A 12,704-nucleotide genomic window follows, 5' to 3' on the forward strand; every position below is an offset into this window, starting at 1 on the left:
TTACTGGGAAATAAGTGGTAAAGGGGGAAGGAGACCAAAGGAATAAAAGTGGGTGGAGGAGTGTTGCAGAATGTAGCACTGGCACGCTCCTGTTCAAATCACAGGCTTCTGGGTTGGGTTGCGTTGCAACCGTTTGGGTTTTTATTTATTTAATTGAGCTCAGAGGGCAGAATGTCCTGTGACCACTATCCAGGTCACCCCCAATTACTAGGAATTCTGAAACTCACCACCTGTCCATTTGTTTTCATGATGATGCAGTAAGGTAACATTTTAGTACTTGAAAGCCACAAGGCTCTGTGAGGAAGCTAGGTTTTTGTTTAACTATTGAAACAAAGACAAATCAACCAACCCAGGAAAACTACACCAAAAATCAGACCAAACCTTACATGTTTTATCCTCATCTTCCATTCTGGTTTGGGCTTGACCATTAAATTCTTATTGGAGGTACTGCTCGTTTACTTCAGTTTCACAGAAAATCTTCACAGTCTTTTTAGACATTTAGTAATCACAGTACCCAAAAAGGTTCATGTATTTTCTTTGGGACAGTTTTTATTTTTTTTTGCTACAGTATTTAAATTACAAGCTTGGGTGATGGTTCCAAAGACAATTACTTACTCCTTTTGCTAAAGGAAGCTTAAGTTAAATTTGTTACAAGTAGTTTTGATTCCTTTCAGATGTTCTTGGTTTTACATTACAGTACAAAGCAGGCAAACGTTCTCTTAGGAGGGTAACATCCCTTTATGTTATTAAGTGGAACAGTACCCAGTCACACAAGAATCTGGACTTCCAATGTACTCTGTTTATTTGATAGTTCAAACTTGCCCTTTACTACCAAAAACCTTAAACAAAACTTTCCCTTTTTGTTACACTACTTCTTACTGCTTGTCACCAGGGCTATGCATTTTCCAGGTATGAAAGCAAAGATAATGGAAAAAATTTAAAACACAGGCTTTGTCTAGATCACAGACTTCTGCTGGCATATCTGGGCTGTGGAATCTCTGCTTTCTTACATTGTCTTGAAAATAAGCCTGTAGTATAGTGTGGCTATGCTACATCACAGTGCTTTTCTTGGTGTAGTCTAGGCTATTTGGGGTGAGTGCATTACTACATGTTGTCAAAAAGCTCTTTTTTGGCAGCATATGCTGAATCTACATCAAAAGTCTTATGGGTTTTTCTTTATCCCAAAAATCTCTTCAAAATAATTATAGTCAAAGAATAAACAGGAAGGTGGGGGTTTCTAGTAGAGTGCTGCAGGTGATTAAGTGGCCACAACTTCTCTGAAGGTACATTAGCAGCCTAAAATCCAGTCATAGTTTAAGAAATTACATTTAACTACTGTCAAGTACAGAACCATTCCCTGAATTTTCCTACCAACTACAAATGGTTTTATGCCAGCATAGTATCTCCTACTGCCAAGCAGAGCAGCATAAAGACAGTGGCAGGGAAGAAAACAGAACAAATAAGAATCTGTAGACAAAAGGCTTTTAAATGCACCAAGTATGCGTGAGGGAGAAGTCCTTTTCCTTTGTTTTCTTCCTCCTTAAACAATCTCAGCTGTTGCTTGCTATTATTTTACCTCAAAATACTCAGACAAGAGGAATAACTGTTCAAATTCCCTATCTCTTTTCACTTGGATTTACCTGACTGTAAGATCCTAACTCCTCAGGCCACCCAGGTGGAAGCAATGTCACCAGTAGTCCAAAGAACAGAGTATACAGGAAGGCCAATATCAGGTCTACCCACACACTCTTTGGAGTTCCAACGCAAAGCAAATTTTGTCGTGTTGGTAACTACAATTTTGATAATGTACTACAGACCATGCAAGCTATTTGCTCCAACAGAATTGTCACACGAACCAACAATTTATATCGTCACCTTTTTATAAAGGAATGCCAACAGAAACTGGATCCAGATTCAAATACTTCGTTTTAACTGAGGAGTGAGCAGCTCAGATCAGGAGCTGGACAAGCTGTGTGCCATCTGTGCTTCTCCAAATCCTGAGAGACTTTGCAGGTGTGGTACCTTGGCATAGGTTGGGAAGGTTGAGGAGATTCTCCAGGTTACAAGTACAAGGTAGCTGAGTTACACAGAACACCTGGTCACTCATTTTTCAAGGGGTACATGTTGGTAAAGTGGTGCCCAACCTCTTCGTGGTCTTCTTGGAGGCAGTTCTGCTGATATTAGTGAGTCTGTGCTAGGAATGTAGCACAAAGTGAACATATCAGGATTTGAACCACTGATTTGAAACTGAAATGCTTATTAAAAATTGCTTTGACTTTAAATAGCTTTAGAGTTTTAAATAAAATAATTATTTTTTAAATAGTTTTAATTAAATGAACCTAGAAGTAGAGGATCCTTGGCCTCCATGTCCGATATATTTTTGGATAAATAGATCTATATATACCTCTTGATCTTTTTAGTGATGAAATGCACAAAAAGTTTAAAAGATTTTTTTAACCTGAAATCAACAGTTGTCTCCTTAGGAATAAACCTAGTATCCTGAAACACTCAATGCAAAGTTGCAGAAACCCAAAATATATTCTAATTACATAGTCACTATAAATACATATTTTAACTGAATGCATGCTTTTTAATTACTCTGTGAGGAAGTTACCAAAATAGGAAATTAAGATTCTCTTTAAAAGATGAACTAAATAAATAAACAAACAAACCGAGAATTCAAATAATAAACTGAACCAGCCAGTAACACTTTAAAATACAAAAGTGTCTTTCCCTTTCTCTCTTAGATTAGCCCAGCATTATAATACTCTGAGGACAACAAACAAACAAACAAAAATATATCAAACTACTGTTCTCAAGTTTCATTCTGAAAGCAAAAGTTTTCATTACTTTGGGCATTTTAAATTTGCTAGCTTAATATAAAGCTGCACATGAGGCTTCCTAGGGTATAAATAAACTAAGCCTTCACAGTGAAAATAAAAAGAGAAATCATACATGCAGTTTATTCTAGAAAAAAACATGACTTTAAATTTCACTTTAAAAACCCGTTAAGTGTAACAGTACATTAGGAACAATCAAGCTCACTAGAGGGACAATTTACTTGCAGATGCCAGAAAGCATGATCATTTAACGTTATAAATCTGAGTAGCATCTTGAAGATTTCACTTCATAGCATTTTACAAAACAATATCCTAAACCTGAACACGCTGCATCATACAATGTTAGTAAGCAGGAAATCATGGAGTGGAGTGAAGCGGACCCCTCAAAAATGCTGTTTCCTGAGGTGTAAAGGAATCGTTTCACACTAACACCTTCAGCAGGGCTCGACCATTACGCTCTGTGCAAGAAGAGTTGCCACATTTTGACCAGAGTGTGGGCCAAAGGCCTGTGTATCTAAATCTCACCTTCACTGTCCTGTCAGTGTTTCTCTCAAATACCACCACACAGGGAGGGCTGAGCACCAAGCGATAGAAATACCCATTTAAAATGACTCTTGGTATTGATCTAAATTTGTTTGTATAGCTGATAGAAAAAGATCAGATTTTACAATACACGTCTCTTAGAACTGCAGGGCAAAGAGATGCAAATGTGCTTTATCTGCTGGAATAAGTGCCCTGGACTACTAACATACCGCAGGCCTGCGGTGAGCCTCTGAATCTCTTCTGTTGGATCAGTCCCACTTTACATAACATTCACTCAACTGAGAGAGGCTGCAGCCACACAGTCCTGTGATCCTGCGCACTCATTTGGGATGAATCAGACATGAGCCCTAATTGCAATAAATATTCATAGACAAAGGCAAGGATCATTATTCCCCATCTATGGAGGAGAAATTGAGGCACAAAGTGATTACTCAAAGTCAGTGACTTAGCTGGACAGAAAAGCCAGCTAGCCCCACACCCTCTAACAGGTGCTTTAAAATTGGCCAAAGACACTTGACTATTTAATATGAATAATTTACTAAACATCCTACTTTTGTTTCTGTGTTTAGTGAGACTAATGATTTCTTTTTTAACCTTCCATTCCTATATCAACCCATACAATACTGAGAGTAAAGGTTTAGTAAATTTAGTGAAATCTGCCAGCAGATTTATCCCACTCATGATATTCGCTGTAAGCTATAGATACAGGGTCAGCCTGGTAATCTCCAAATGAGGGCTCCATGAATGCTGCTGCACTCTTCTCACTCCACCAAATAATTACATGGCTCACCAGGAGAAATAAAATGGACAAAACCAGTAAGACTTAAAAGAAAAATAATGTTTCCATAAAACACAGACTTATTGCATGATAGCTGGAGGCAACACCTTTGCACAAACAGCTGTAAATTAAAGCTGTCCTTTTGCTAAGCTTCCAGAGATTGCTTGCACAATGTGTGGCAATGGGAGAGAATATAGAAGACAGTTAATTTTCTTCTTTCTTCTTCGCTTGCTCAAGTTCATGAAAAGCGGCTTGCCCGCTCTCAAAAGGGTGAAGGTAATAACTTTTTATGCTCCCACACCACACTGCTACACTTGTGAACAGATGTGAACATTTTGCCACCTGATTGCTAAACTAAAATTTTCTTGATTTCTAAGTAAAAGTGAAAGTATATCAACAAATACACATCACCTGCAGGTGGCAAGTGTTAGAGAACTTGAAATCACAATTTTTTTCTACCCTCTCCAGTAACCATTGGTGAGCTCTTGATGTGCTGTCCCTGCTCATTTCAACTATGAGAAGGCTATCCAGTGTTTAAGTTCTTCCACACGCTGCAGTATCTGTGTATAATAGAAATCCATGTTGTCAGCAAAATCAGTACACACAGGGGATTCCATGTCACCAAAGGTACAGTACAATGCAGTTCCTCCAATGCTAAGGAAAACAGTCGCTATGCACAGCAGGATCAGCAAAATACAGGAGCCACCAGATACTTCATCTGTAAAGAAGAGCAGAAAAGGTGAAAAAGGACGATATACAAAGCAAAACAAACACATGCAAAAAAACCTGAGAAAAGTTTTTACCATGAAACGGGTCAGGAGGTAAATGCATTTAATAACACTCACGTGTCAAAGTGGCCATAATACATAGCAGTAATTGTATTTTTCTCAGCCTTTTCAGAAACCTAATTATATAGCTTCGTTTCTGCAGTCTGTGTACCTGTCCTTGCTCCTATCACTTGTGGAGTCATTCCACACTGAAGCAAAATGCACTCACCTATGAGAATGCCACACAGCCAAAGCCTTTCTTCATGAAAATAGTTGAAATGAAATGAAAGCTTTGAAACTAAAACAAAGGGAAACACTTGCGTCATTTGTAATGACACTGACTGTGCTACCATGAACTGCTTGTGTTTCCTCTCACATTTTGGCTGCAAGGATAGAGACAAAAAGCTTCAGAGTAATGTGAAGGGTTGTTTTATATTTCAGTTATTCTCTGCTACCTCTTTCCATGATTGTTTATTTCAGAGTAAGAGCAATACAGAGGTTGCAGAGGTGCTGCTACATCCTCACAACCTCACTTATAATTTTACTTTGGGGTCAGATTACTTTGGTAGTCCGAACGTAAAAACAACATCTGCATCTTCTGTCAGATTGACTGGCTCTAAGAAAATTGCTGAACTCCCTTCACGCTATATCAGGGAGAAGAAACAGTGTAAAAGAAAAAAAAAAAAGAAGAAAGATTCATGTGCTGTAATGTGTGTGTTCGAAATCAGATTTGAAATAACAGCAATAGTAGTACAAAACAACTTTTCTTTTGAATCACTAAATCCTTGGGGAAAAAAAATCATAGAAAAAGCTCTAATTGAAATTTTATTTAAAACATAAATACTTTTAAAATAATTTAAACAAAAAGATGGGATATACTCTCTTTTAGGCTGTGAATGTTTGAGACATGTTTGAGGCACTTTTAAGCACTAATTCATACCATTTAGTGGCTGGCGTGCACATTAGATACAGAAAGTACTATCATTAGCAACCAAAAGTATTTTTCTTAATATCTCTCTAGTTTGAATAATAAAGACCTTAAACTCCAAGAAAAGCAGAACAAAATAACATATTGTATTTTTCATGAGGCTATTCAGCCCATCAAAAAGATGGCAGGGTGTAAAGCCGAATTTAATGATGGCTAGCAGGGTACGTATGGATATTAAATTATAAAGCAAGGTTAAAATCCTGGTCTACTAGAAAGGGTTGGAAAGCTACCAGCAGAAAAAGGACAACAGACTTGTTTCTTCTGCATCCCTCTTTACCCACAAGGTAAATTGATTTATGAAGAAAGCCTACACCTCTCACCTCTAAGCAATAAACATTAATGAAAGGACTTCCATTAGCTGTCACTTGCAAATCATTCAGTCAGAGGAAAAAAACATGGGACTTCATTCTCAAACAAGCTTTAAAATGGAAGTGTGCTTATTGTATCCTTCTGTAGTCTTGTTACCCAAACCTGGTACAGAATAATAATCTTTGATCAATCACCTTCACTTAGTAATAACTTTAAAAAAAAGAGACAGTATGGTCAATGAATGCCTGCTCTTGTGAACAAAAGATCAACATAATTTTCAGCCCAAGAGTGCAATCCATGAATTAACAGCTTTAAAGTACCTTGATCCAACGTGTCGTCCATTTCTTGGAATCGCACTCTTCTCTTTGTTTGTCTTTGCTGGACTTGAGAAATTGTTTTACCGTCCCTGTCATCTCTCTTCTTTAGTATAGACACCAATCCTTCCGCTGGAGCAATCTATCAGGAAAGTCAGCGAGTGGCACAAGAGATGTGAGAAATTGAAGCATGAGCTCTATTTAACAATGACTTAGGGAAGAAATGAGCTAAACAGTTAATAAATGTTTTCCACTTTACTTTTCTTAAACACTGCAGCATTTGCGAAACCTCCTTCTTGAAAACTCAATTCCTTAACATGCAGGACAGCTGCAGTATCATTCTGCTGTTGACTGACACTGCTTGGCCTTCCTTAAGTGTTACCAAAGTTAAACACACAAAGTTAAACACATTTGCTATTTGGATCATACTTTTTGTTCACTGCAACACTTTGTTTGTATGCTCACACGTGTTGGGGCAGTGATGAGGGGGATTTGTGTCAAAAGTACTATCAACAGAGGGCAACAAGAAGTCAATGACACACTGCTGGTGCCTCTCCAAAGATATAATCCTGCAGAGACCATCAAATACTTATCGCAAGATTAATTTTCCAGCACTGCGATTGGTTCCCCAGAGTAGACAAGCAGCTACAGTGGGGCTACAAAACCAAAGAGAGAGAACACCAGGGAAAAAGAAAGCTTCAATGCGCTGGATAAATTCCAGCTCCACATTGTAATAAGCTCTCTGGATTCAGCAGCAGTTCAAAAATCCTTCCCTACAGGCTGGTCATCCAAACAGCTTGCACAAACAGCAATACAGTCAACAAGTCAATAAACCATAACTTCTCTTTTGTTTGCTATAGCATTTGGACTAGTTGCAAGAGGACATGTATGCTAAACCATACCAGGATGAATGAACAGTCTGTAACTTCCTAGTTATTGGAGAGATGAAAGTAGGTGAAGTATCAGGAGACAAATGCTTTCCTAAGCAAGTAGTTCCCAGTGGGCTAGAAATAAACAGTAATTAAAATAAGAGGCATGTTTAGACATGCCCTTTTTTTTTAATCTTTTGAGCATCTTTACCTTAAAAAAAAGACTTAATGATTTCTTGCTAGATCTTAGTAGGGCTTTAAAAACTCATTTTGTAGGTCAGCAATAACATTTGTTAAACTGAAAAGTAATATTTATTCATTTGTGCTACAGATGAACATCACATTTATAACTGAGTTTGCAACTCTTCCATAAGGAGATGACTCCAAAGGCCTGTAATTTTCACAAACGCTCAAGAAACCCCAGCTTTCCAAGTAACACTGTAGTTGCAGACAACTGACTGCTTAACCCTACCTGTAACAGAATTAAGTTAGAAGAGCACCCATAAAAACCTGTTTGCATTGCAATTCGAAGAGCTGTAGAAAAACTGAAAACAAGCGACTTAATAACTCACACACTTAAACATGCTTCATGCTACAAGCTTACATAATGCATCGATGCCTGCTGTAGTCAGAGAGGTGCTGGACTGAACACAGCAAGAGGCAGAGCACAATCCAACAGGCGCCAACTTTGGTGTTTGCAACATTTTAACTGATAAATTTGGCAATTACACCTACAAGTCTCTAGTCTGGCAGTACTTTGTAGCCCTCAAATGGACAAATAACGTTACCCTGCACAACTTAACAGAGCTGGGTACTGTGGGTGTATGCCTACACGTCTAATAATTTTTCCTGAAATTCCAGCTGAGAGGATATAATTGATCTCTGCCACACTACCGCTTTTGATACCCACTTTCCCTTTTGATTATCTTCTCAAGAGCTTGAATGGATTATTTAATGAAAACTCAGGGAAAGTGTGGAGGTGGCGGAAATAAAGTAAGTCAACATACAGAGGACCGGTATTTGGCACAAATGAACCAAAAATAATGGTCTGCAAGTGTCTCATCACAACAGACAAGCACACTGAGGTGAGGCTTCTACTGGTAATGTCAAATTAGCCTTACAGAACACTACAAAAATTTAACAGGCCAGCAGGAAAAGCAACACTTAAACTTCCTTGTTGTGATGATGAAGGGGTATCATGTAGGAGTGCTTTACTTTGACTTATTTATTTGGGAGGGTGAAGATGAAATGATGTCCTTTAGAAGAGTAGATTATTTTAAGCTTCTACTTACATCATTGCTTTCATAAAGAGGATCAATGGCTCCTCCCACACCACCCACACAGCAGCCTAGCTGTCTCCTGGCACGCTTGTTCCCAAGTGGCTCAGACTGCACTAGGTGGGAATGTCACCCAGGGACAGCAGGGCATTCATGCCAGTCCACCCTAAGACTATACGTGGTGGTCTAGTCATCATTTCAAACTGAGGCACTTCATTTGTCTGTCGGCTCATGGGAGTTTCTGAATTACTGTGTCACAAACTCGGTCTTCCCCAAGCTTAAAACCAGAGGACTATCCTTGACAGGATTATGTGGAAATGTGTTTCAGTGATTACAGTTACATAAAAGGCTTGTGGAGGAAAGTCTTGCTACAATGAGGTTCATTTACTTTTCCTGTCAGTCTACACGGCTATGTTTAAGGATTTACTTTAAATGTATAAATAACTAATTGACACAGCGCAGGTCCCTCTATTCTGAGTATTTTCCTTTTGCTTAAAAAGGGGGAGAAAGTGCTTTTGATTTTGCAATAGAAACAGCATGGTTAGCGTTACTCTTCTCTCCCAGCAGAAGTCATAGGCTGTATTTTGAAAAATGGTCCCTTTACATGGTATATAATTCATACCTAGAACAGAATCATAGAGTGTTCTGAGTTGGAAGGGACGCAGAAGGATCATTAAATTCCAGCTCCTGACCCTGCACAGGACCATCCCCAAGAGTATCACCATGTGACTGAGAGCATTGTCCAAACGCTTCTTGAACTCTCTCAGGCTTGGTGCTGTGGCCACTTCCCTGGGGAACCTGTTCCAGTGCCCGACCACCCTCTGGGTGAAGCACCTTTTCCTCATATCTAAGCTAAATCTCCTCTAACCCAGCTTCATGCCGTAAATACACTTCATCTGCCATACTTCATCCGCCTTTGAATTTCACAAGTCATGTCATTAAGGTTTTTTGTTTTGTACTTCAATATACAAATGGATTATATTAGATCCATCTCCCATTAATTAAACATCCAAGGAGAGGGACTTAGCTGCCACACAAGACGAAGTTTTAAATCCCAGTCTTTAGGAGGCAGGAGGAATTAAAAAAGGCAGAGTCTATTATGTAAATTGAAGTTAACAAGGGAGCTGTGGTTAATACAGTTGACCACAAATCAAGCCTCTTCTTGACTTGAACCACAAGAGGAAAAATGTAGGCTTGCATAAGACTGCACTGAAAACAGCTCTTACATGAAAGAGCTGCATAAAGGACCCTATTGAAACATCAAATATTTTCTTAATTCTAAGCTAGATAATTAACAAAAAATGGTCTTAGAGCATCTGTGTAACTGATATTACTCTCTCAGCTCTGCTGGCCTTGACAAAATCTTTTGACTTTTAGAATTACTCTACAGAAACTGGAAATGGCATACAGATATGTGGTGGCATTTTGACCAACAGTCAAAAAGGAAAGCATCAATGACTGTTGGTTAATTGAAACTCTGTTAAAGATTTTAGCTTTCCTCTTTTTACCACCATTAACAGAAAGTAATTCTGCTTCAAAGGAAAGTTTTACACTTTTTGGACAAAGTTTAATAACCAGGTTGCAAAATTAGAAAAAAAAAGCTTCAATTAAACTACATGTCTCTTCTCTGTTTAAAACAGCATTTCCTAATAAAATATTAAAGAGCTTCTTACACTGTACATATTTTCAAAAAATGCAATGTATATATTTATATATTTATAAACATACTGGACAAAACTATTAAGGTCTTGTGCTTCAAGCTCTTAGAGAAAACAGACTGAGTCTGACTATTAGAATTATTTGTACCATATGGATGTAAATAAAAACCCCAAAAGAGAGGCACTGCAAACTGGGAACTAGGAAGAAAAGTTCACTGTATAAAGTATTTTGGTCTGAATGCAGAGAACTACTCAAGAAGCTGTTTTGTTTGTGTATTCTTCTGTGGGCTGTATTCCTTACTCAGTTACTTGGCAAAGGACTACAGTTTCATTACTAGCAAAACTAGATTTTTTTTTAAAGCAGTAATCCACAACCGTATAACAAACTGACAAAAACCAAGACTGCCCTGGGTTACAATAAAACCAGCAGACAACCCCTTTTGCTAATAAAATACATTTAATACGTGTGTAATTTGAGTAGAAAAGGAGCTAACTTGGCAGATTCAGTATTCACAACACAGCAACAGACTTTAACTATTTTTTCTGCTGATATACTTGCCATGAAAGTACCAGGGCTCCTTTATATAGCAACAAATAACTCAGATACCATGTAAGTATTTCAAGCAGAACTGTAGTTCTTGCAAACTCAAAATTATAGGACCCAAGGTATCAAACAGAACAGGGAAGCCAAAATATTTTCTCCAAACCTAGAACAGATAGGTGGAGACTTCATTTCTTGGTGTATAAACAGTGCCAACCAAAAGCTTTGTGTTGTTGTTGACAATCTCATTATCTTTGCTTTCTAAAAATAAATTTCAAATTATAATCTTCTGATCAGGAAAAGCAGTAAGATTTTACTAGTTTCCCTAGTTGTCACTCACATAAAAAGTTTGTGTTATAAACTTTTACTTTATATAGCAAAATGAAACTTACATTTTTAAGGTTACAATTTGTTTCACTGCTGGTGTGTCATTTCATGCTCATAGAAATGATAGCAAAGATATCTAAGAAGAGGCTATACACTTCTGATATCTGTTGCTGCCAACTGCTGACTGTGCTTCAAAGCTCCTTGTTAGCTGTATGAATCTTGCTTCTATAAAATGACAGTGATTTTCCATCATTTGCACGTTGTTGTACATAATTTGTACCAGTGATGAAATACACAGTATAAGGGAATGTACAGTATGCAAAGTACTATTTCAGTTTCGCAATTATTTAAAGTCAGAGTCAGAATTCCGTGGATTTTCACTCTTGGAATGAGTTTTGGTAAATGACAGACTAAAAGCAAGGGACAAAGTATCTAAATTAGAAAACTACAGGAGATGATTCGTGGATCTCAATATGGGGTCAAACAAAAATTCCTAACTGTCAATACATGCACAAGTATTTACCTTTCCCCATTATCAATAAATTAGTATTACATGTCCATTGAAGAACTTTAATGAAATGTTGTTCTACCATATGATTTTTGTACCTAGGTTATTTCAAAATTATCTTTCTTTCTGCTGTCCATTCTAATCTGTTTGTGGCAGGTTTGTAAATATTCACTCCATGACAAGTTTTATCACAGTCAAACTGATTTTTTTTTCCTTTTTTTTTTACTGCCTCATCGGTACATTTCATGTGATTCATTTCATTCATGTGGCTACCAACGCATTTTCTAGATATTTCATTAACAACTATTGTATGAAAACACTGTTATCTTCTTTCAAAGGCTTCAAGAGGACAAGAGAGGAAGAAGTCTTACAGCGGGTTACAAAGATCAGCCTGCTTGTCGAAATATCAGTGTGATCTTATTTTAGCACTAAAACAAAATCAATGAACACAATCTAACAGTGTTGCTTTCTCAGAGGTGCCAAACTCTTTCAGTGTGTCTCCCAGGAAAGCTGTAGGTGCTCTCCACTTCTGAAAAGAAACCTCCAGGCAAGTGATGGGTGGTAAGATTAACTGAAAAAATAAAATGTAAGAGTATAATGAAACAAGCTGGTGTGCTGTCCTTAACTCACCCTGCTGCACCCAGAAATTTCACAAGTTGCAAAACAACCCCAAGTGCCGCATATTACAAACCTTAACTGTTACTGAAGTTAATCCTTCTTCTCTTTTCCGATTTGAACCCCTTGCCTCACACACAACTCAGGCCTCTTGCTAAGAATGATTCAAATGGATTCCCACCAGCACAGCCAACATTATGCCTTATATGGCCAGAAAAAGTACTGTGGAAAAACTCAAGGTACTTTTTGCTCTGCAGAGACTCAACTCTGCCATCAGAATACTGGCAGTCCTAGCATCGGCAGAGCAAAAGAGCAAACTAGAAGTGAAAGTAGATTCCCTGTAAAGCATCATCATCAGTCACAGAGACAA

The 12,704-nt window shown here is 37.9% G+C and overlaps 1 protein-coding gene across 4 annotated transcripts in view; it reads right to left on the reverse strand.

The window, feature by feature from the left end:
- Positions 1-526: 526 nt before the first annotated feature.
- CNST (consortin, connexin sorting protein) overlaps positions 527-12,704 on the reverse strand; it is a 48,772-nt gene continuing 36,594 nt past the window's right edge. For all 4 annotated transcript variants that reach the window (XM_027899158.1, XM_027899156.1, XM_027899155.1 and 1 more), the window contains 2 exons: positions 6,546-6,681; positions 527-4,879 (listed from right to left, as the gene is read on the reverse strand). In XM_027899158.1, coding sequence (XP_027754959.1) covers positions 4,674-4,879; positions 6,546-6,681 — 342 coding nt within the window. In that variant the 3' untranslated portion in view covers positions 527-4,673. The remainder of the gene's footprint in view (positions 4,880-6,545; positions 6,682-12,704) is intronic.

The sequence above is a fragment of the Empidonax traillii genome, unplaced genomic scaffold, assembly GCF_003031625.1.
Source record: "Empidonax traillii isolate 1590-97213 ecotype Southwest subspecies unplaced genomic scaffold, ASM303162v1 scaffold648:size464035, whole genome shotgun sequence".
In the NCBI taxonomy this organism is placed as follows: Eukaryota; Metazoa; Chordata; class Aves; order Passeriformes; family Tyrannidae; genus Empidonax; species Empidonax traillii.